At 47.9% G+C, this 26,057-nt stretch overlaps 1 protein-coding gene across 1 annotated transcript in view; it reads left to right on the forward strand.

The window, feature by feature from the left end:
• The window catches only part of LOC126526706 (tartrate-resistant acid phosphatase type 5-like), a 171,810-nt gene that overhangs the window by 140,261 nt on the left and 5,492 nt on the right, over positions 1–26,057 (forward strand). The window contains exon 5 of the mRNA XM_055068342.2: positions 15,012–15,159. Coding sequence (XP_054924317.1) covers positions 15,012–15,159 — 148 coding nt within the window. The remainder of the gene's footprint in view (positions 1–15,011; positions 15,160–26,057) is intronic.

Here is a 26,057-nt window from a genome sequence, read left to right on the forward strand (position 1 = left end):
AGCGCGATGAAGGTGAGAGCAGCATTCCGGGCAAGTTGGTAATCCATTGCTTAAATGATATTGCGCGACATAAAAAACGACACGGACGTGAGAGAAGACGACACACCTAGCGCAAACTTTCAACTAAGTTTATTGTGCCACTGCGTCATTTTATACATGGCAGGCAACGAAGATCGCGCATGCGCTTACAAGGAAATGAAGTGCCAATTCATGTAACATGGTTACGTGTCATGTGATGCCGCGTCCAAGTAACTTAATTCTTTTTCTGTGAGAGCTAGAGACGGGAAGCTAACGCACGCATCACCCAATTTGGCGATCATCTGCGCTTCAGATATCTCACGAATGAGCTGCGTGCTGCCACGGGAAACAATCGTGCATTGATCCTCAAGAGGCTTGCACCCACGATCGCGACAGTGGATCGCCAAGAAACCACCAGAGCCGTTTTTTACATTGTTGCTGTGTTCGCGGAGCCGGTCATTGAGGCAACGCCCAGTTTGTCCGATATATTTCTTCCCACATGAAAGCGGGAGGTTGTACACCACCCGGTGGACACACTCGACAAACTTTTTTCGGTGATGCTTTCTGCATTTATCGGAAGGGACGGCATTTGGATCCGTCAGCCTGCAAAGCCTGCCGAGCTTGTCGGGAGCAGAAAAAACAACTCTTATATTCGCCCTTTGGGCAATCTTTTTCAAGTTGTGGGATATCCCGTGCATGTAAGGTATGACACTTACTTTAGGGCGTATGCCAGCAGGGGCATCGGCAACTGACTTCTGCGTACTGGATCGCGCTTCTCTTAAGATGCGTTCCGCGACAGACACTAGCATCACCCTAGGATATCCAGCCAAGGACAACCGTGAAGTTTGCGCTTCTAAGCTTACGTCCACAACATGACAGCAGGACTTGCTAAGGGCATTCTTGAAGCACAAACTGATAATGGCCCGCTTAAAAAGCTTTGAATGTGCGGACGTATACGGCAGAAGTGGTTTGTTGGCTCGCGGCTCATACGACCAACACGTGTGGCTGTCCTGGAAATTCAGGCGAAGATCAAGAAAACGAAGAGACCTATCTACCGGCATCTCATGAGTAGTTTCAAGGGGGACTAAGCACTTCTGAAACGTTTCTAACGCTTTGTTAGCTTCAAGAATGAAGGCATCAGAAGAGCAGTCAATGAAAATTAAAAAGTCATCAACGTATATAAATGTTTTAAAAACTGCAGTGCCTTGGACTTGTAAAGAAACGTCACGGTCTAAGCAGGATAAAAACAAGTCACTAAGAAAGGGAGCAATGCAAGAGCCAATACAAACTCCGCTCTTCTGCAAAAAACATTGGTTATCCCAAGTGATAAAGGTGGAATTAAGATACATCTGTAAAAGTTCTAAAAATTGACTGCAAGACATGCCGGCCTCATTCTGGAAGGAAACAGCACCATACTTATCAATACATTGCTCAACACAGGACAGTACGCTTCGATGCGGCAAGGAATAATAAAGATCCTTTACATCAATAGAAAACGCCTGAAGACCACGGTCAGAATGTGACTTCAAAAAATCAATCACAGTATCTGAGCTCTTAACGAGGAAAGGGTCGCTGACAGGCAGAAGGCCCAACTTTTGTTGTAAAAACACCCCCAACGGCTTTTGCCAAGTATCAATTTCTGACACAATAACCCGTAACGGAACACCGGGTTTATGCATTTTGGCACTGAAGAAAACTTGTAGATGATCTCGCTTGCTGTTTTCAAAGGCCTTGGTTAATTTTTGCAGATTAAGTCTCTTGCACATGCGCTTTGCCACAGCCTTTACCTTGGCCAGCGACACCTCCCTATGACAGTTAAACGTGGCACTGATGGCTTCTAGAGCCTTGGCGTTAAAGTCTTCAGCAGGTAACACAGCAAAACCGCCTTCTTTATCGGCAGGAATTACACACAGCGAATTGTCCACGAGAGAAGAGGCCACCCGATTCGCCGAAATCCTCGCCTTTGGTTGCTTGCACCTTTGTAGTACATCCACACCTTCCGATACGATACGGCCTACCTCGTGGTCTGGGACAAGGCTTGAGACATCTCGAACGTAGGACAGAAGTTCTCTGGGGGGCCTTTTGGTTTGGACCGCAAACTTCGGCCAAACTTCGGCGCTTGGTGTGTCGTCTTCTCTCACGTCCGTGTCGTTTTTTATGTCGCGCAATATCATTTAAGCGATGAAAGTACTATGAATTCAATCGTGTACAAAACGTTTTGTTTGGTCACACGGGCAGTACAAGCAGTGGTAGCGCGAATGGGTTGAGCACTCGCCGTTAGGAGTGACAATCCAGACAGAGTCGTCGTCACTTTACGAAGCGAACGGCAAAACCTGGCATCCATAACTCAAATAGCGGCACCGGTATCGACCCGGGAGGGTGACCGGAGGCATTCGGAGCGAGGATAGTTATCAGTGTGGGAGCGAGCTGGTGATGGGTCGAAGTGTCCGTATAGCGCATTTGGATCAGACGGCACATAGGGCGCTCGGCGATCGTCATCGAACGCCTGCGATCGGCGGCGATAGAACCTTGCGACATGACCGGGATACCTACGTGCGAAGCATACAGTGCGATTGTCCGACGTACGCCACGCGTTAACGACGGCAGTGGTGGTCCAGGGCACCGGAGGGGGAGGGCGGTGCGCAGGCTGCTGGAAGCGACGCACGGGCACAGTGCCAGGGGCCATTGCAGCAACCGTAGCATAAGTGACTGGTGTAGTAACGACATCCTGCTGGCGAACAGCTGGCAGCGCCTCCGCGAGCTCTTTGTGGATCACGTTACGGAGATGAGACGGCAAAGTGCTGGCAGACTCCTGAGTGACGGACCACACATATAGTGGTCGTGCGACTTCTTCGCGGACAAAATCCTTCATTTGGGTTACCAGGGAGGCTTCTTCTGCGCCGGTGATCAGGCTGCAGAGTGACGCCGCATTTGGTGTGGGATGTCGCCTTGTCACAGCTCGCTGCTTAAGTAATTCACCATAGCTCCGGCACAAGCTGATGACGTCGCCAACAGTGAGCGGGTCTTTGGCCAGAAGCATGTTGAACGCGTCATCATCGATTCCCTTCATGACGTGTTTGATCTATCCCGCTTCCGTCATGGCAGCGTTCACGTGCCTGCACATATCTAGAACGTCTTCATATAGCGGGTGAATGTCTCACCCGTGTCCTGTTCGCGTGCACGCAAACGCTGCTCGGCCCGCAGTTTCCTGACGGCGGGTCGGTCAAATGCTTCTGTAATCGACGTCTCGAACGCCACCACGTTCGGATATCCCTCTCATGATTTCTGAACCAGAGACTGGCCACGCCCGCAAGGAAGAATGATACGTAATCAGTTTGTACGAGTCATTCCTTTTGTTGTGAACGCCGACCCGTTCGTAGGACGAAAGCCACTCTTCAACGTCATTGTCGTCGGCTTCCCTGAAGATAGGAGGCTTCCGCTGGCGCACAGTTCCAGCGCAAGGGACGGGTAGCGATGGAAGGGTCTGCTGGTCGGCGTCCCGCATAGCAGAGGGTAGCGTCCGAGGACGGAGTTCCAGTATGGTAGAGTGGAACCTTACCCCGCACCGCTCCACCACTTATATAGGAGATTTATTGGGGTTCGTAGCGACCACCGGTTCTAGGATGTACCTAGCAGTTCCCGAGCTCGAGCCTCTGCTGCGCGCTTGATGCTGTCGATGCTGCTGACTCTGTTCGCACGTTCGTTATCTTCCTTACAATATGCAGAGTAGACTCCCTTAAATAGTATTAAAAGGGACCATGAAAATTTGCTCGTCATAACAGAAGTTCATCGTATCAGAAGAATAATTGGCAACATGACAAAGTGCGTTCAAATATCTTAGTTGTAAAATGTCAAAAAATTGTCTTAAAACGGAGGAAAAGTGACATAAAAGACACTTATTTAACTGAACTTAACAGGAAACTGTATTGACGTGGTACTCTTCTTTGGTTTCATCCAGTCAGCGACGGATCTTTTACCCTTCTTGCGCAAATCGGCGGCGGGCCACAAGCGAGGTCATCTCACCTAATCTAAAAAATCATTCTATGAAATAGAGCTGCTGGAAAGAGTTCACTAGGGAGTTAAAGCAGGCATCTGCCGCCTCACAAGCCATTGGTGCAGGTTCCGAGCTAGGGAAAATACGAAGGAGCGCACTGAGAACACGGCAAAGCAATGCCACTTAGAAGAAAGTCTAAGTGACGTTGAGCGAAGTGGGAAGGATTAACGAGACGCAGCGTCGCGGAGCAGGAAGGAAGGCGGAGCAGAGATGGCTTTACCTTCTCAGTTTCTACAGGTTACGTTTGCGATAAGGATGTACCCGGTTCGTCTCGTGATAGTATCGTCTTTGTGCGCCGCATGCTGTGTGTGCGAGTGAAAGCTTGCGATGGTGAGCCGACCATGGCGGCTCAACTCGCGTGCCAAGAGGAAGAAAGGCGGGGGGAGGGGGCAGCCTTCCTTCGCGGGCATGGCACTGGGAAGGGGAGGGAGGGGGATGTATTTAGGCTGCACGAAGTCGCGCGGGCGTTATCTTCAACGCAATCTGCTTTGAGGGTTTAAGGCTCGTTTATAGTCCGACGTTATTGGCGCGCGGGCGAGCGTCGTTCGCGGTCAGTCACGCTGCGTCGGTTGCGCTGCGCCAGCCGAAATGCCATCCCCTCTATACTTCAACGCGTCCGCCGTCGGCTATTATCTTCGGAGCATGCGCAGAACGTTCGCCAAGTCGCGCGCCGTCCGCAAAAGCCGTCTGCGGAGTTGTGTTCGCGCCTTTTTCTTCGCGCGCAATGCATTGTGGTGCGAGAGTTCCGCCGACTCCGATGCGCGAATGGCTCAGGAGCCATATCGGCGCCGGCCCCGTCGGGGCGCGTCGGAAGCCGCCGGTTACATTGGCTGCGCCGGTGCGCCCGACTATAGAGGGATCGTTTTCGCCGACGTGACATAGCGTGCGCGCGCGCGAGCGTTACGTCGGACTATAAACGGCCCTTTAGTCTAGCTGGGCCAATGGCTAGTAGCTTTGCGTGCGCTCTGCTCTCGCCGCTCAGTTGGCATTGTAGCGAAAGACAGCGCGAAGGTCACCTCGGTCGCTGCTGCCGCCGTGATTTCTCATGCCAGCGTTTCGGCAGCGAGCGTCCACGGTCATCGAGCGTGATGTGTTCATATTGCATGTGCTCTCTGACACCATGATTTCTAATATAGTAAGTAAATGAATGTTTACAAACGGAAGTTTTACTCCGGCGGCTGCTGCATATGGCGCGGCCGCGCTAGCCTCTCTTGAATACGACTTGCGATGCGGACATTCTAGACCCACCGAGGGCCTAAGCTTCGTATGCGCTATAGCATCCATACGCTTTCGCGTGACCCACGTTCACGAAGTGAAACAGCACTGTCTCTTTTTGTTTCGTCCTCTTGTTTCCGCGTCTGTTCCCGGAGGTAGTACACCGAAGGCCTCCAGTAGGTTGCCATGATGCGTGCGCCCCCGGGCGCTGCACAACGAGGCACCCTAGCCTGCAAGATCGGTAGCGATGGTGGTCATTCTGAATGTTCCTCTTAACAGAAGAGCCCGTCTAAGGCGCTTCCTCATAAGCGGATTTTTTTTTTTTACGTTGAGTCAATTGAAACATAAACAAACGTTCCCATGTTGTTCCTTATACGCAAACATTTGGCTTAGCCGAATTAGCCTTAACGAGAGTTCACTGTATTGCACATACGTACTCGAGCCAGGGGCGAGGATGGTTAGCATGACGGGACTCTAATAAATTTGGACGCGCTCGCCTGCAACAGCGAACCCCAAAAGTAAAATGTAGATCATACAGAGCGCTGAAAGTAACGTGAGTGATATATTTATTGGCAATGCAAGCGATAAATTTAGAGCTCTGCATTTGGATGGAGATAATGATCCGCTGGGGATACTACAGAATAGAATAGCGAACCGCTCATTTGCTGCCTTTCTTGTAAGCGTCCGGCGTATTTCGTGCTGTTCCCACGGCTTCTATAGAATGTGTTGAAGCTAGTAGATGCTTAGGGAATAAAATACCCGTGCAAACTCTGGGCATACAGATTTTAGTGGTTCAAGATCGAGCAACATGAATAGCTTTTCTACATAGTACAGCAGCTTCCAAAAACATAGACCAAAGTTGCTATGGGGTACTCAAGTAAACGCGCACAGATGGCGAAATAGCGGAAACAGGTGGGTCTAGATGTAGTTTCTTGCTTTTACAGGTAATTAACGAGAACTAGTTTATGTGTTCAATTATTATTCAAGTAAATATTGGTGCATTTATTATTTATGACAGTACCCTCAGCGCCAAAAAGCCATTGTCGAGGGGGTGAGAGGGGGGAAGTAGGAGAGGAAAACAAAATGTACAATTTCAAATATATGAGATGGAAAGGTAGCACATGAATGATTCCTTGCTGGGCTATTTGGTTCATTGCAACTTATGTAACGGAGAAGTTAAATCCTGCATCTGAAAGTACAGTGAACACTAAGGAACATAGCTCTTTTTCACTCGCTCTCTGTCGTCATCCCTTCCTTACGTTTCACACTGCTACATAAGTAGCCCGTGAACATCAGCAGCAAGCATCTCAATATCATATTTTATCACAATAAATCACAAGCGGAAATCACAAGCCATAGGGAAAAAAAGGTCATGATATGATGTGAAACAGCAAGGCTGGAATACCTGTACACAGGTAAAAAAAGGACACAACTTGGAGAAGAATCGTCAGCTAAAGGATGCTATTATGAAATCGGGCTTGTAAAATTATACCTAACGTGTCATCTCTGTACTTGTATTGCCTATGCTTGCTAGTATTATGTAATCATGGAGAGCCGTATCATGGGTGAAATATTTACATTTGTCAATGACTATTCTAAATAATGTTAAACATCCTTAGTTTTCGTATTTTTTCTGTTCTTGTAGAGCATCTGGCCTACTGTTGCTTTGGCTTGTCGCGATGATTGCTCCACTGCTGAACAATGACACTGCAAGGATATGCTCGTGAAAAGAACAGGCTGGTGGGCTGGAGTTGTGATTATACAACGTGACGTATAGCAAAAACAGGCACGCAGGACGACCTAAGCAGACAAAGATACAGCGCTACCACTCATCATCATCATCATCATCACCGTCGTCGTCGTCGTCGTCATCATCATCATCAACCTGGGGACATCCACTGCAGAACAAGGGCCTCTCCCATACTTCTCCAACTACCCCTGTCATGTGCGAATTGTGGCCATGTTTTCCCTGCAAACTTCTTCATCTCACCCGCCATGGTTACCTTCTGCCACCCCCTGCTACGCTTCCCTTCCCTTGGAATCCAGTCCGTAACCCTTAATGTCCATCGGTTATCTCATCTCCTCATGACATTCCCTGTCCATGCCCATTTCTTTTTCCTGATTTAAACTAAGGTATCATTAACTCGCGTTCTATCACCCAATCTGCTCTTTTCTTATCCCTTAACGATACGTCCATCATTCATCTTTCCATAGCTCATTGCATCGTCCTGAATTTAAGTAAAACCCTTTTTATAAGCCTCCAGGTTTCTGCCCCGTACGTGAGTATTCGTAAGACGCAGCTGTTCTACACTTTCCTCTTGAGGGATAATGGCAACCTGCTGTTCATGATCTGAGAATGCCTGCCAAACGCACCCCAGCCCATTCTTATTCTTCTGATTATTTCAGTCTCATGATCCGGATCTGCGGTCACTACCTGCCCTAAGTAGATGTATTTCCTTACCGCTTCCAGTGCCTCGCTACCTGTCGTAAACTGCTGTTCTCTTCCGAGACTGTTAAACATTACTTTAGTTTTCTGCAGATTAGTTTTTAGACCCACCCTTCCGCTTTGTCTATCCTGGTAAGGGACCATGCATTGCAATTGGTACCCTGAGTTACTAAGCAAAGCAATATCATCAGTGAATCGCAAGTTACTAAGGTTGTCTCCATTAACTCTTATCCCCAATTCTTCCCAATCCAGGTCTCTGAATACCTCCTGTAAACCTGCTGTGAATAGGCTTGGAGAGATCGTAGCTCCCAGCCTAACGCCCTTATTTATTTTGATTTTGTTGCTTTGTTTATGGAGGGCTACGGTGGCTGTGGAGCCTCTATATATATCTCTCAGTATTTTTACATACGGCTCGTCGACGCCCTGGGTCCGTAATGCCTCCATGACTGCTGAGGTTTGGACTAAATCAAACGCTTTCTCGTAATGAATGAAAGCTATATATAAGGGTCAGTTATACTCTGCACATTCCTCTAAGACCTGATTGATAGTGTGAATATGGTCTATTGTTTAGTAGCCTTTACGGAATCTTGTCTGGTCCTTTGGTTGACACAAGTCTAAGGTGTTCCTGATTCAATTTGCGATTACCTTAGTAAATACTTTACCTGATCCTTTACCTGATTAGTAAATGCTTACCTGATCCTCGCCAGCTGCCCTCCCCCTTTGCATAGCTCCCAAGGCTTTTTTTACTTCTTCCGGTGTTACTTGTGGGATGACAAATTCCTCTAGACTATTCTCTCCGCCATTAGCGTCGTGGGTGCTACTGGCACTATAGAGATCTCTATAGAACTCCTCAGCCACTTGAACTGTCTCATCCGTATTAGTAATGATATTGTTGCAGGAAGAAAGCAGGCCCACGAGTGTAAAATAACGTATACTTACAACTGGCGTATATGGCGTTCAGGCAGCTGCCAGACTTCGTCTTCGTCTAGTCCAATCCAACTTCGTTCCCTTCACCGTAACATCACCCTCCCCGTGGAGTAGCTCCGTGCCGGTGCAAATTGTAGATCTTCACTTAATGGGGGGGACATAGGGCTTAAGCCTGGCGACGTGAACAACATCGCTGGTGACGTTACGATGCGCTGAAGGCTGATCGACTGGGGCGATCTCGTATGTCACGTCGGACAGTTGGCGTGAGATCTGGTACGGACCAGAATACCGGGAAAGTAGTTTTTCCGACAAGCCGACGCGGCGTGAAGGCGTCCAGAGAAGGACAAGGGAACCAGGGGAAAATGGCAGTCTCGGTGCCGAAGGTCGTAGCGTCGCTTTTGAGAAGCTTGCGAGACTGTGAGGCGATGACCGGCGACACCTCGGGCCTGGGCGGCTAAGTCAATACCATCGCGAGCGTAACCAGTGCTGGGTGATTGTACTGCGGAAGGTAGCAACGTGTCAAAGGGCAAGGTGGGGTCGCGGCCATACAAAAGGTAAAATGGTGAAAATCCGGCAGTGTCGTGATGGGACGAGTTGTAGCGAAAGTTATGTATGGTAAAGCGACGTCCCAGTCACGGTGATCGTCGGAAACGTACATGGCCAGCATTTCAGTTAGCGTGCGGTTGAGTCGCTCGGTGAGGCCGTTCGTTTGAGGGTGGTACGCGGTAGCAATCTGGTGTTCTGTTGCGCAGGAGCGGAGCAGGTCATTGACGACCTTCGATAAAAAGTAGCCGCCGCGATCCGTCAGAAACTGGCGAGGGGCGCCGTGGTGCAGAATGACGTCGTATAGTAAGAAGTCTGCGACATCTGTACCGCAGCTGGTTGGTAGCGCTCGCGCGATGGCATATCTCCTGGCATAATCGGTTGCTACAGCAATCCATTTGTTGCCTTTGATAGAAATTGGAAAGGGGCCCAGGAGGTCTAGGCCCACACAAAAGAAAGGCTCTGTGGGGATATCAATTGGTTGAAGCAAACCAGCGGGAAGCGTAGCAGGCGTCTTCCGGCACTGACACAGGTCGCAAGAAGTGACATAACGGCGCACAGCGCGATAAATGCCGGGCCAGAAGAAGCGGCACCGCAGGCGGTCCTATGTACGAGTGATGCCCAGATGTCCAGCTGTAGGAGCGTCATGAAGTTGCTGGAGCACGGCTAGTCGAAGGTGCTTGGGAAAGACTAGGAGGAGCTCCGGGCCGTCAGGACGAACGCTACGACGGTATAAAGTTCCATCGCGCAAGGTGAACATGCGGAGGGACGGGTCATTGGGCGAGGAGCTTAGGCGTTCCATAAGTGTTCGAGTAAGAGGATCTTTGCGCTGCTCGTCGCCAATATGGAGGAAGTCGGAGATGGATATAGCACTGATGTCGGAGTCTGCATCGGTATCGTCCGGTTGATCCACGGGATTGCGGGACAGGCAGTCAGCGTCCCTATGCAGGCGCCCTGACTTATACATAATAGAATATATATATATTCCTGTAGACGCAATGCCCAACGTGCAAGTCGTCCAGTTGGGTCCTTCAAAGAGGAGAGCCAGCAGAGGGCGTGATGATCGGTTACGACGCAGAAGCTCCGACCGAGAAGGTACGGCCAAAATTTCGCGACCGCCCATACGAGCGCGAGACATTCTCTCTCGGTAATGGAGTAATTTCGCTCGGGCGTGGAAAGAAGGCGGCTAGCGTAAGCGATGACACGGTCTTGGCCCTCTTGAAGCTGAGCGAGGACAGCGCCGATGCCATGACCACTCGCGTCAGTTCGTACTTCAGTGGGCGCAGAAGGGTCAAAGTATGACAGAATTGGGGAAGTTGTAAGCCGCTCAATCAGGGTAGAAAAGGCTTTCTCCTGCAGAGGTCCCCAAGAGAACGAGACGTCTTTCTTAAGAAGGTCAGTGAGAGGGTGAGCGATGTCGGCAAAATTTTTCACAAATCGCCGGAAATAAGAGCATAAGCCCAAAAAACTACGGACATCGTTTGTTGAACAAGGTACAGGAAATTTTCGCGCGGCGTGAACTTTCTGTGGATCAGGTTGCATTCCGGTGACGTTTACGAGATGGCCGAGCATGTTAATTTCACGGCGACCGAAACTGCACTTGGAGGAGTTTAGCTGAAGGCCAGCGCTGCGAAACACGGAGAGTATGGTTTTGAGGCGCCGTAGGTGGCTCTCAAATGTTCGGCGATAACACAATCACATCGTCGATGTAACAGAGGCATGTAGACCACTTCAAGCCGCCCAAGAGAGAGTCCATCATGCGCTCTAATGTAGCTGGCGCATTGCATAATCCAAACGGCATGACTTTAAATTGGTACAGACCGTCCGGTGTGAAGAAGGCTGTTTTCTCGCGGTCCATCTCATCGACGCTAATCTGCCAATAGCCGGAGCGGAGGTCAATTGATGAAAAGTATTGGAATCCGTGAAGGCAGTCAAGAGCATCATCAATGCGCAGCAGGGGATAAACATCCTTCTTTGTTATCCTGTTGAGGTGACGGTAGTCAACGCAGAAGTGCCGCGAGTTGTCTTTTTTCTTTATGAAGACAACCGGTGATGCCCATGGGCTACTGGAAGGTTCAATGATGCTCTTGTCCATCATCCTGTCTACTTCTTTCTGTATGATGGCCCTTTCTGTTGCGGAGACACGATATGGCCGCCTATGAATGGGGCTGGCGTCACCGGTGTTGATGCGATGGGTGACAACATTTGTCTCGCCAAGTGGACGGTCGTCCAAATCAAAGATGTGCCGAAAAGATGACAGGAGGTGACGAAGAGCTGTTGTTTGCTCGGAAGGAAGGTCAGTAGCGATCATCTTAGAAACTTCGTCCGCAGGCGTCGAGTACGGAGGAGTGGGTGACAAAGGTTCGTTGGTAGTGACGAAGGATTCAGAGGTCAAAGAAATCTCAAATTCTTCCGAAGGAGTGATATGCGTTATGGCGATACCGTGTGGCAGCACATGCGACGAAAATCCAAAATTGAGGATGGGCACGCGAGGGCAGTTTTCGCGGATCCAGATTAAGGTGCTCGGTAGGGCAATATTGCGCGACAAAACCACGTCAGTAAGCGGCGACACGACGTACTCGCCATGAGGTACGGGAGGACAGGACGTCAGGAGGACATTTGTAGCCGCTTGTGGAGACAGCCTTGCAAACTCAGCAGAACATAGGCGGTGTGAAACACAAGTTGTTGCGTCGGCAGGAAGCGGCAGATCCAACTGTACAACACCTGCGGAGCAGTCGATTTGGGCAGAGTGTTTCGAAAGGAAGGCGAGGCCGAGAATTAGGTCGTGTGGACAGTGTTCAAGGACGATAAATAGAACAACGGCATAATGGCCCCCAATGGTCACACGTGCTGTGCACATTCCAAGGACAAGTGAAGTACTCCCATCGGCGACTCGCACAGTGCACGGCACGGCGGGTGTCAGAACCTTTTTGAGCCTTCGGCGGAGAGCAGCGCTCATAACTGAAAGCTGCGCTCCTGTGCCAACGAGAGATCTAACAGGAAAGCAATCAACTTCAATGTCCAGTAGGTTCCACATGTAGGCAGGGTCAACAGAGGATTTGTGGGCCGGGTCGGAGTTGCCGCTTCACCTCCGGGAGCTGCACCGCCTAGTTTCCCGAAGCGAAGCGACCGGTTGCAGAAGGGGACGAAGAGCGGTGAACGAGGGGCGAATGGGACCTACGACCTTGCGGAGCCGGGGAGCGGATGGATCTTGGTGGAGCACTGTCGGCGTTGATGTTCCTAGTCGGCGTATAGGGCGAGAAACTACGATTGTCTGGTACTTGGCGGTAGCGACTCGGAGACGACCACCGAGGAGGCGACGACCACTGGTTGCGGCAATGACGGGCGATGTGTGCAATACCGGACCAATTAAAACAGATAGGTTTATCATCCACTGTGCGCCAGTCAGCTGGGTTGCGACGAGGGGGCGGAAAGCTTTCCGTCTGGGAGCGAGCGGCCGGAGAAATCTGGTAGATGTTTGTATGGCGGACCGAACAGAGAGATGGAATACCCAAACTTGCTATTTCCTCCCGAACGACCGCTTGTATAAGGGAGATAGCGGGCATGCTTTCTCGACAGTCAGAACGGACTGGAGCCGGAACCATGGCTTCAAGCTCTCGGCGAACGATGCGCGTGATTTCTTCCGGTCCTGTGGGCTGAACGAAGCATGGCGGGTCTTCGCAAGAAGGTGTCGCGGCGGTATTGGGCAATCGGTCGAAAGTCTGAGCGACACGGCGGTCCTTCGCTTCTTCGAAGCGCCGGCACTCCTTCATAATTGCATCGACCGTGGCACAATCCTTGCACATCAGGAGATTGAAGGCATCGTCAGCAATACCTTTCAATATGGGACCAATCTTGTCTGCCTCGGTCATATTGTTATCAGCCTTGCGACAGAGGGCCAGCACATCCTGTATGTAGACGAGATAGGATTCTGTGGACGTTTGAGCGCGACATGCAAGTTCTTTTTTTGCCGCCAGCTGACGACCGACAGGTCTGCCAAACAGGTCTCGCATTTTTTCTTCGCAGACATCCCAGCTCGTTAGGTCAGCTTCGTGTGCGTCGTACCATTGCCTCGCAGTTCCTCTTAGGTAAAATATCACGCTTGCTAGCATCATTGTTGAATCCCACCTGTTGTTGTCGCACACGCGTTCGTACATCGTAAGCCAGTCATCGACGTCGGCGTTGTCCGTGCCACAAAATATCACTGGGTCCCGCGAACGAGTGAGGATGACCGTTGGCACGGGCTGCTGAGTCGTTGTCGCTTGTGTCGGTTGATTTGCCATTGTGGCGGCAGGTAGATTACGTCCGCTGCGAAGTTCCGTGATTGTACCCCGCACCTTCCACAAAAATGTTGCAGGAAGAAAGCAGGCCCACGAGTGTAAAATAACGTTTATTTACAACTGGCGTATATGGCGTTCAGGCAGCTGCCAGGCTTCGTCTTCGTCTTGTCCAATCCAACTTCGTTCCCTTCACCGTAACAATATTACCGGCTTTGTCTCTTACCGCATACATCTGGCTCTTGCCAATTCGTAGTTTCTTCTTGACTGCTTTTAGGCTTCCTCCGTTCCTGACAGCATGTTCAATTCTATTTGTATTATACTTCCTTATGGCAGCTGTCTTAAGCTTGTTGATTAGCTTGTAAAGTTCTGCCAGTTCTATTCTAGCTGTAGGGTTAGAGGCTTTCATACATTGGCGTTTCTTGACCAGATTGTTCGTCTCCTGCGATAGCTTACTGGTATCCTGCCAAACGGAGTTACCACCAACTTCTATTCCACACTCATTAATGATGCCGATAAGATTGTCGTTCATGGCTTCAACACTTCAACACACAATACCTCTTCTTGAGTTATTGATGAATATCTGTTCTGTAGCTTTATCCGGAATTCCTTTATTTTCCCTCTTACCGCTAACTCATTGATCGGCTTCTTATGTAACAGTTTCTTGCGTTCCCTGCTCACGTCTAGGATAATTCGAGTTCTTACCATCCTATGGTCAATGCAGGGCACCTTGCAGAGCACGTCCACATCTTTACCATTAGGTGTTACGCGCAACCCTTCGGTGTTACCATAAGGTACCATCAGTTAACACCAGTTGCTAGTAGCGCTTTGTCTTTCTTTTGCGTTAACATAATGCTTTTCGACAGTATTGTCGCATAAGTTTGCGTAGTCGTCACAGTGGCTTCTCGCATCACGTGTTTAGGCGCTGACTTTTGCTTCCCTAATGAGGATTGACTGTCGGGTTAGCTACTTCATGTACCATCATGCGCCCACCATTTGTAATATAGCACTAGAACAGTGTGTTCCTGGTTGTCTCGCGCCATGTGGTCGCGCTCTCTTTGTCTGAACAACTCCTCTCAATCAGGCTAAGATTCGGCAAGGTTACTACAAAGTGTAAATAAAAAAGGTGTAATGCAGACATGCCGGTTCCAGCTTAGTCTAAATTATTTATGTGCTATAACTGCTCAACACATCCGTGAAGTTCATTTTTTGCCCGGCAACAATCCCTTAGAATTGAGGCTTTATAATAAAGTGAAGACACAACAGGATATAACATAACGCAAGTGTTGTATGTTGGTTCCTGTAAAGTTGCTTTGCTAGTCCTTCCGTTCCTGTCTACGGGTTACTGAATTGTAGATAAGCTTTTTCTTGAACAGTATCGGGGTTCCACCATCAAACATTTACAAATAACTTGTCGAAGAAGTCGCAACTTTCGTTCCGGATCTTTGGTATTTACCAGTTTCGATCGCAGGAGATCTGTTTCATTGCGATACATGAACATTGCATGTGCTGCTGCCTCCGCATCGCCCAGAGCCCGCTACGTGCTGGTCGCCGGCCACTACCCCATCTACTCAGCCTGCTCTCACGGGACCACTAAATGCCTTGAGAGAGACCTGGACCCCCTGCTACAAAAGTACCGCGTCAACGCCTATCTGGCGGGGCATGACCACGACCTGCAGGTGAAGTATCCTCGACAAAACTCTTTGTAATTGTGCAATTCTAGGTCCGAGCATAGGCCCCCTATTCTCAGTGGCAGCCACAACTGCACCGTCGGTAGAAGAGCGCTGAAGAAATGTAGTAACAGGGTCTGATCAATCATAGACATAGTTGAGAAGTATCACGAGTTCGAACAATTTGTCCGCACTGGAAAGAACTATGCCTGAAACAACCGCAGGAGGCAGGATGCTTGACGCAATTACGCACACAGTGAAGGTCAATATACGTACCGAAATGATACAATATTATGTGTCAAAGAATGCTTCTTTATTCGTATATCGGAGTGCCACGGCTCAGATGCTATTGTACCTATTTCTGATTCTAACGCTTCTGCCATGGGTACAAGAGACTAAAGAAGCATGTGAAGAGTCTACAATAATATACTCTATAGTACAGTAAGCGAACGATCCGATACATCTGCAGCGATCTTGTTAGCTGTTAACGTCTTGCAGGATAGATATACCCCGGTACTAGAAGAAGCAAATTTTGTAGTTAGTTCAGACCAGCGTAAACAAAGCCACCACCATTAAGAAAAATCCCGCATTATAGGACGTTCAAAATAATTACTCGCTTCAGAAGAACAACGAGACAATTTTGCATAGTTGTACATTTCACCGAGTTGTCTCATAAAATGTTTTTCTTCTGATAGAATGAGAGGCAGAATTCACTGCACTGTGCAGTTCGTACGCAATTTCTAATCCAAAAGGTACTTACGCTGAGAATTGTGCAGCCGAAGTTGCAGCGTATTTAACCTACGGCGTCGTTTGAGAGCGAGAAGGAAGCAACGCTCAGATTAAGCGAAATAAAATGAAAGTGCGGCCTACTGCTAGCATGATCGCACAGCATGCATTGGTAGTAGAGAGCACATTCTTACAGCAAAGCACTGCACACCCCCATTCGACAGCTTCGTTTTCTAGGCGTTTCCTATAGCACCGAGAAACGCCAGCATACTCACCCGTTCACTGCACCACCGTCAAAATAATTACAGTGGAACTGTTGTTCTAGCAGCCATCGTCTTGCTCGGCTACCTTCTATATATTGCGCATCCTGCGTGTGTGTCTATTGCCTCATGCTACGAGCTGCGAGATCATAAGGAAATGGAAGAGGAATAAGGATCTTCTTCGCCTCCTGCCATCGGTTCGAACTCGGTCAGGTATTTCGCTCGCTGACTCACAGATTGTTATAGCGGACCTAACCTGCGTCCCTATAACGGTGTGATCCGGACGTGATTGTGCAGGGCGCATGACGTCATAAACAAGGCAACAAACTAGATGCCGACAACCAACGCAGAGGGCCTCGCCATGGTGAAGATTCACGTGTCGTCTTTTTGGTGACAAAATTCTGCCTTGTTTACTGAGGTTGATGCCATCTTTGAACTTCGGCATATTACCTCGCAACGCGCGAGGTTCGTCTACGCTTCTTCAACACTCCCTACAGAGGTGGAGTTAAGGAGTCCCAAGACGTTGTAGATGCACCCCACGATATCAAACCCTATGACCACTTCAAAACGTGGTGTTGGAACGCAAGTCCGTATCTCTGCGCTCACACCTCAAGCAACATTTCAAGAAACATGAGCTCAGCGACCGTCGGCTGTCGGAACTACTACGCCGTACGCGGTGGCTTCTAAGTCACTGCAAGCTGGACCCAAACAGCCCCCTGCTGCGTGAACTGTTCCTTCAGCGCCTGTCGCAGAATCTGGTGGTCGCCTTGGCACAGCCGCCAATCTCGCAGAGCTGGCCAACCGCATCACTGAATTTTAAGCGAGATACTGTGGCAACAGGAACAGTTCCGATGTCACACCTCGACGACCCGTAGCCTCACCTTAAGCAAATGGTTGACCAACTTGCTTAGACCACTACTGCAATACGGTCATTGCGCCACCATCGTGAGTGCGACAGCGATTGCCATTCCAGACTCCTTACTTGGTGCAGCTCCCGTTCTGGCCCTCGTCGCGGCGCCTATGGCTGGTGTCACCACCAATTCGGTGACAGCGCACGTCAGTACCGTTGCAGCTGGCTGGGAAACATGCAACAGAGTCACTGATCGTGGCCGGGGACTTGCTGTACGAAAAGCCGCTTGTTGTACGTCATTGACATGATTGTCGGACAACGATTTCTCGTGGACATAGTGCAGAGGTCCCCGTCGTTCCTGCCATGCGGCTAGACCGGAAGTGTGAAAAACAGCAACAACAACCACACACAAAAAAACGCTTCCCTTCAAGCAGTCAACAGCTTTTCTATCAACACGTATGCCCAGCGCTCCCTTACCATCGACTTGGGCTCCTGACACACCTTCAAATGGTGTTTCATTGTTGCCGACGTAAGTATTGCCATATTCGGCGCAGATTTTCTCACCTACTTGGCCCTTAGCTGACTTCAGCGCACGTCACCTTGTGAACACGACGATTAGGATGTCTGTACAAGGCGTTCTTGCGCCCATAACATCAACCAGAAGAACAGTAGCACAGACACCATCATCTGCGTTCACCTCAACTCTGTCAGACTTCACAGCCATCAGGAAACCTTCCAGTCTTTAGTTGCGAGTACGTCACGACGTCATGCGTAATGTTGTCACCATAGCCCCCCCCCCCCCCCCATCAGGGTTCTGGCGGCCTAGAAGCCTCGTTGGTGCCCGCTTTGCAATCACAAGGAGAGAATTCGACCACATTCTGCGACTGTGTATCACCCGTCCTTCGCCAGGCGATTTGTCTTCAGCTATCAACGTTGTAGCAAAGCGAGACCAAGGGGATTGACGGCCGGGCGGCTACTACCGTGCGCTCAAGGGGCCCACCGTTCCTGACCGCTATCCACACTTCCATCACATTCATCACTTCGCAGCCAACATAGCTGCAATGGTAATATCCAGCAAGATGGATGACGTCCCAAAGACTCCATTTCTGTTACTATTCGGGTTTTTGAGTACGTCCGCATGTTGTTCCGGCTTAGAAACGCTCGTCGTTTGTTCCAGAGGTTTATCAACAAGGTGACTCGGGGACTCGCTTTCGTTTTAGCATTCGTCGATCACCTCCTAGTGGCTAGTATTTCTCCTGAGTAGCATAGAAACCTCTCGCACCTATAGTGTCGGCTCCAGGAAGACGGCCTTCTGATCAACCGCACAAAATGTGTCTTTGGCGTACACGACATTGAGTTCCTCTGACAACGCGTTAGTACCGAAGGAATCGGACTATTGGAAAAGAAAGTTCAGGCCTTGATCAGTTCACTCGCCGAGTGACACTCCGAAAGCTCATTGAGTTGCTCCTGCTGCTTAAATTGCATCGCCGTTTTCTGCCCAACATCGCCGGAACTTTTATACAACTGAGCGAGCTTCTAAAGACCACTAAACCTCTGTGCGCTTTACTGTCCTGGACGTCCGACGCCGCGGGGTTCTTCCAAACTGACAAAAGCGCATTGGCATATGCCACCCTGCTGGTCCTTATGTAGCACCAACGTGAGTTTTTACCGGCTGTCGGCACCGTTTTGCAACTCCAGTGCACGTCCTGGTGCCCACTTAGATTTCTCTCCCAGAATGTGAAGCCTGCAGAAAAGCACTACAGCACATTCGGTCGCGAGCTAATTGCGGTATACTTGCTCGTTCGGCATTTGGGACATCTGCTGGAAGGAACAAGCGTTCACGTCCTCACCGACGTTTGCCCTTTGCGGTAATCACAACACTGATATCGCACGAGAGATATGGCACCTCAATTTCATCTCCGAGTTTACCCTGGACATGCGAAGCATTGAAGGCCCAGTCATCGAAGCCGTAGATTCCTTCTCCCGTACTGACGCAATATCCACGGCTACAATTAATTTCGAAGTATTTGCCATGGCGCAGCGCTTAGACATCTACCTCCAAGGCCTCGGGACCTGTGCTCCATCATTAGCGATGCCTTTTGCCCCGCTTACGCCATCACTCGCGACGTGTCAAGGAGTCGAATACGCCCATTCGTCCCGACGCAGCGAGTGTCCTGTATTTTATCTGTTCGCTTTGTCTCTGCACTGTGCGCTGCTTCATCCGAACACTATGATGACGCACATGGCGGTTCAACATTCAAGCTGCTTCAGGATCAGGTCGGTTCAACTAGTCTATCTTGCCACACTGACGCACTCTGTTCAGAGCAGTCACTGCAGAAATAGTTCGTTGCTAAGGGGCGTAGGTGGGGTAGTGATATCCAAGTATCACCCGACGCGGTTCTGTAAGCGAGCCTCAAAGCATGAAATAAACAGCACCACAAGAGCAACTGTCTGTTAAAATTCTCGACGACGTTTGGACGTTGCACAGCTTTATAGTGTACATTTATGTTAACTGCAAGACGAAGGCCTCACTCACAGGTCTATATTTACCCCTGGCCTGCTAGCTGATTCCTAGTTAGGCCTACAAATTTCCTCATTTCATTACGCTACTTAATTTTCTGTTGTTCTCGATAGCTCGTTCTTGTTCATAGCACGCGCTCTGTTCATCTAATGGACCACCGAATATCGGCCCTATGAATTAAGCGGCCTGCCCAGCTTCTATTTTTTCACTACCCACCACTACACTAGTTCGCCCTCTGATCCACACCGCTATATTGCTCTCTCTCAGCGCTAGGCATAAGATTTCTCATTCCATCGCTTGTTTGAAGAGTCCTTAACTTATTCTCAAACATATTTCCTAACCTCCAAGTTTCTGCCCTATATGATACTACTTGAAGTGGAGAATGATTGTGCACTTTTCTTTTGAACGATGGCGGTAAGCTCTCGATCACGATTTCTTAATGCAGGCCGTATGTACTCTGGCCCATTTCTATTCTGTAGATTTCCGTCTCATGATCAAGGCTCCCTGTGAGTAATGGACCTGCACAACCTTACTCCTGTACATAATCTACAGACGGACTGCTGATCATGAATTCTTGTTTGGTTGACAGGTTGTTCAACACTACCTTTGTCTTCAACCTACTCGTACAATTTCTAGGTTAAAGTCTAATTATGTGTTGCAAGGTATCCCCAGCGTTGCAGAACAGGACGATGTCATCGGAAAGCTGAAGGCTGTTGAGATATTCGCCGCTTATTATCGCGCTCAATCCGTCCCAGCCTTATAGCTTGAAGAATTCTAAGCATGCAATAAATATAATGTGAGAGATCGTGTCGACTTGCCCAACCGCTTTCTCGATAAGTATTTTTCCCATTTTCGTTCAGGTGAATAAAACACGTAAAGCTGGAACTATCGCTGAGGCCAAGTCGAAGCCTTAGAAGCTGTCGATAGGCGCACTGTAGGTGAAGATAAATATGGAAGTTACACATAGCGTAAATTAAATAATTTACGATAAATTAAATAATAACCACTCCCTTGATGTGAAGTTTGTTCAGTCCTTCTATAGAATCCATACGATATTGACCTACATCGCTAATGTGGCGCTGTGGCGCTCTTGTGGCGCTGTTTATTTCATGCTTTGAGGCTTGCTTACAGAACCGCGTCGGGTGATACTTGGATATCACTACCCCACCTACGCCCCTTAGCAACGAACTATTTCTGCAGTGACTGCTCTGAACAGAGTGCGTCAGTGTGGCAAGATGTAGCCATTGGCAGCAGTGGCGGCGATTCGAACAGTCGCTTACAACATACTTTGCCTATTTACAGGTTAGTTTACACCACTCTTGTTCCGTCCGAATTGTTACACTTTATTGCTGCCACTGCTGCCAATTTGAAATTGACTCTGACACTGCGCTGTCTGCTTTGTTGGCATTTGCTGCTTGTACCAGTTATCTAGTGTGTTTTTGCTATGCCTAATGAAATTGAAAAAGTTCGAGACGAGCTGAGGAAAGAATTTCGAAAGGAGATTGCAGCTATGCGCAACTCACTCGAACGCAACTTACGCAACGACTCGAGAGAACTAACTAAAAGTGTTGAGCACTGCAGCGAACAGTTTGATGACTTGCTTGCTATGGTTTCATCCTTACAAGAGGAAAATAAGGCACTAAAGTCTGAGAACGCTGCAATGTCATCCGAGTGCGAGCAACTGAAGACGCGATGTTCTGACCTTGAACAAAGATTGACAGGTGTGGAACAGTATTCCCGGAATAAAAACATTGAAGTTAAGGGACTTCCAGCAAAGGGAAATGAAAGCCTTCCGAACATGTTGCAAAAAATGGGCGAAATGATCGATGAGCCGATACTGGAAAGTGATGTAGACGTTTGCCACCGGGTTCAAACGAAGAACAAGAGAAATACAAATGTAATTGTCCAATTCAAAACTCGATCAAAGCGTGACGCTGTGCAAGCGAAAGCGAAGAAGACCAATCTCGCAGCAGAAAGCCTTGGATATACCGGTTCAGATTGTGTGTACGTTAACGAACACTTGTGTCCACTGCTGAAAAAATTGCTGGGAATGGCAGTGGCACGAAAAAGGGAGCAGAAGTGGAAATTTGTGTGGACGCAAAATGGGCAAATTCTGGCCAAGAAAAATGAGTCGTCGGCGATTGTGCGCATCACTTGCGTACAAGACCTAGATAAGATAACGTAGATGCAAAGTATTTTTTTTTCTAACAACTAACTGACAAACTGCACTTCAACATGTGCTCAATCGTGTCGCCTTTTGACCTTTGTGCTACGTTTACTCAGCAAAACAAAGCACTGTCCTTTTTCCATGTTAATGCGAAATCCTTGTGCAATAAAGGTGATGAGCTAGAAGCATTTCTCTGTACACTGAGCTTCCGTTTCAACGTAATAATGATTACTGAAACCTGGTATCAAAGCAGTAGCGGTGTTATGCACCTACCCGGCTACAATACATATGTGCAGAATCGTACTGATAAACGAGGTGGTGGCGTCATGATAGCAACCGAAAAGACGTTCAAATGCAATATTCTTGTCGACTTCACTATAACCCACGAGGACTACGAAATTCTGTCATTACAAAGCGGAAGAAACGTGTTTTCTGTTATATGCAGACCACCCAGAGGTAGCGTTTCGAATTTTGGTCGCTTTCTTGATGAATATCTGCAGTGGATCACAGTAAACAACCTTCATCTAGTTCTGGGTGGTGATCTTAATATTGATTTCTTATCTTCTTCTGCGCGTAAATATGAAGTCGACTGCATATTACACAGCAATGGATTCACTAATCTCATAAATAAACCGACACGGCTAGAGACAGCGACGGCAATTGATGTCTTCATTACTAACTGTCGAGTTGACTGTCTTCACTCAGGAGTCATTAATGTCCAAATAAGTGATCATCTGCCCATATTCTTGTTTGTAGATTCTTTAGCTCCTCAAAAACAACGCATGCTTCCAGCGGTATTATACCGGCGCATAAACCAAAACTCAATGAATTCTTTTCGGTCAGCACTTGCAGGTGTGAACTGGAGTACTGTGCTCCGTGAAAGCGATCCAGAGGACGCTTATAATGCCTTCATTACCACATTTAAGTCTGTTTATGCGCAAAGTTTTCCACTTGAGACGCTTAAGAAACCTCGTAAGGCTCGTAAACCCTGGATAAGCGCCGAATGTCTTCAAATGATAAAACAAAAAAACGATCTTTATAACCGCTTCATCAAAAGCAGATCACAGGATGACCTGGCGCGTTTTAAGACGTATAGAAACAAATTGACGTCTTTTCTACGCCGAGCAAAAGAAGAGTATATGGAAAAGTTATTCAACCCAGACGTGTTAAAAAGGAGTGACCTTGTATGGAAAACAATAAATGAAATTTTTAATCGAGGTGCACATGCCAGCGGCATGCTTGATGTCTTAGTAGACAACATACCAGTGGGTGGAAAATTATTAGCCGAAAAATTTAATGATTTTTTCGTGTCTTTGGCAGATAGCAATGCCTTGACTCGCGAGTTCCTTCCACTGCATTCTTGATGCCAACAGACACCAGCGAAATCGAAGCTTGCCTCTTGACCCTCCGTAACAGTAGCTCACGGGACATAGATGACCTTAAGATTCAGCCAGTGAAATATGTAACCGATATAGTAAGCGCAGTCCTAGAACATATTTTTAATTGTTGCCTCGAACATGCAGTGTTCCCTAAACGAATGCAGATTGCTAAAATGACCGTTGTTCATAAAGGTGGAGACAAAAACGACCTATCAAACTACCGCCCGATTTCTATTCTTCCGATTTTCTCAAAGTGTTTTGAAAAGATACTGTATACGCGAATGTCTAGTTTCTGTGGGAAATTTAATATACTAACGCCAAGCCAGCACGGTTTTAGGAAGAACTTTTCGACAGAGTCTGCACTTCTAACCCAAAAAGAACTAATCTTACAATCCTTTGAGCAAAAGCTTTTCACTATTGGTATTTTCATCGATTTCTCGAAAGCGTTTGACCGCATCAATCACCAAACAATGTTAGCCAAACTCGAACACTATGGTTTTCGCGGAAAATGTCTTGACATAATTAGATCCTACCTCAGTTCTCGCGTCCAACAAGTAACAGTAAACAACGCACTATCAGATGTTAAACATATTTCTTCTGGCGTTCCCCAGGGAAGTGTTCTGGGACCTCTGCTTTTCCTCCTTTATGTCAACGACATAGTCTGCTTAAGTAAGATCCCAACATTTGTGATCTACGCAGATGATACCACTCTGTTCTTCCGAGCAGCACATGTACGAGATCTTGAACAGCAAGCTACAGAGTGTCTGCGCCAACTTCATGAATGGTCTGAATCAAACTCGCTAATCATAAACACAAAAAAAAGTAAAGCTGTATTATTTAGGCCTCGTAACAAGATTGCTTCTACTCCACAGATCTGCTTAGAAATGGGTTCGTCGTCCATTCAAATAGTTCCCGTGGTCAAAAGTCTGGGTGTTTTCTTTAACGAAAATTTATCGTGGGACGATCACGTTGAAATGGTCAGGGGCAAGTTGTCAAAGGTTGTTGGTATCGTGTCCCGACTGCGATATTTCCTACCTAAGCGTGTTAAGCAAATGCTGTACAATGCACTGTTTTCTTCAGTCGTTAATTACTGTATCTTGGTCTGGGGCACCACGTCATTTACCAATATCAGACGGCTGCACATGCTTCAGAAGAGAATTGTTCGAAATATTGTTAATGCTTCGAGATTTGAACATACCGCACCGATCTTTGCGTCACTTGGCATCACCCCCCTTCCCCAACTGCATGAAAATTTACTGTTAAGGCGGTATAACACAAGTATAAGACAGAATAATACATTCATGTTAGACCTGGCAATCTTGAAATGCAAGGAACTTAAGTATGCTACCCGCACTGGCTTCACGTGGTTTGGGCCTGAAACGCGAACGAATTATGGTCGCCAAATGCTTAGCTACATTCTTCCACAGACGTTAAATAACGCGCTGTGAATTGATGTTAATTTGTGTACTGCTGACACTTATGTCTTAGTGCTTTGTGCTTGCTTTTGTTTTTGCCTGTAATGTTCAAATATCGTTTCATTTGTGTCAATGTTGTTATTGCGAATGCTTTACACATGCTGTATGATATACTGCGATACTGTTGCCAAGTCATTGTAGGGTGCGTCGACCTCTGTCAAGCCTTTCTTCTGGCTTTTTGTCGATGCACCCAACATCCTCATGACGATGTTGAATAAAGAATTGAAAATTGAATTAATTGCGCACAAATGCCTGGGCTTCATCCAAACTCACTGAATAAAGTGAAGGATGCATATTTTGAGCGATGTAAATACTGATCTTGCTTATACGAGGCGTTTTAGTGACCACGCTTGGCTTCGTGCATGTGAGTGTGTTGCGCATGTGCGCGCGCACGCGTGTGTGTGTGTCTGTGTCTGTCTGTTTGTGCTCATGTGACAATTACTCGCTTTATTCGGGAGGCGTAGTACATTTCGCAGTACAACTCTTGTTAAAGCAGTCTAGTATCAAGGGTAGTGCGTGAATTCGTTCACCACTTCTTTAGTTATATATATCATCTTAATGACTCCCGCTTCAAATCATAGATAGAATGGCCATCCGTCGTATGCATACACTACATCGCTTCGACTTATCTAGCTCATACCATCAAATCAGCAATGACAGAAGAATCAAACTACCAACACGATAGACCACAACGAATTGTGCAACCGCTACAAGTTGTGATGTTTGATATAGCGCTATGTTTTCGTCCCTTTCTGTTGTCCTACGTGCTCACTTGCTCTTAACCTCAAGTTTTGATCATTAGAAACGTTTACGCATTTTTTCATTGTTTCGTATTGCGTAGAAAAGTAGTTTCGAAGCGTTGGAAAAAATAATCATCCGCAGCCCTATGACAAAGAGAAAGCCGAAGCTTGAAACTAAATTAGCAATAGATGTTCTCATAAAACATCAGTTACAAACTTTACTGCTGTCAGGAATGAACACTCCATTCCTATTCATTAACCCAGAACAGAGTGACATGACGAGTATCAAAATTCAGGCTAATGCGCGCACACAAAAGCACAGACTGTCAGACATTAGGCACAAGTTCACCGCACAGCATTGTTTTTACTGCCTTCCACCACATCACACATCCATACCATCATTCACTGAAATATCGCAATGCACTTTGATATGTCAAATCAGAGCGTCCCACAAAGATGCATGCACACGCCATCTTCGGCTATCAGTTGTAGGCTCTGGGAAATCAGCCGAAACAGCGCGTTCCAGCGCTTACTCGCGTCAGCTCGAGCGGCGCAGATGGGAATAAATATGTTCCTAAGACTGCTACATCCCTACAGTAGAAATATCTTAAGTCGTTAACTACGACGACCCTTCAGGATTTGTAAATCGTCTTACGCTTACTATTGGCGGAAGTACTGAAATTCGCACCTGTGCTACACTTATATATACGTATTTTTTTTTCACTACAGCTATCGCCTTTGTAGCGGCGGGCATCGCAAGCCAGCTGATTTTACGAACGCTTTTTGCTT

Source organism: Dermacentor andersoni, chromosome 8 (assembly GCF_023375885.2).
Source record: "Dermacentor andersoni chromosome 8, qqDerAnde1_hic_scaffold, whole genome shotgun sequence".
Taxonomy (NCBI): Eukaryota; Metazoa; Arthropoda; class Arachnida; order Ixodida; family Ixodidae; genus Dermacentor; species Dermacentor andersoni.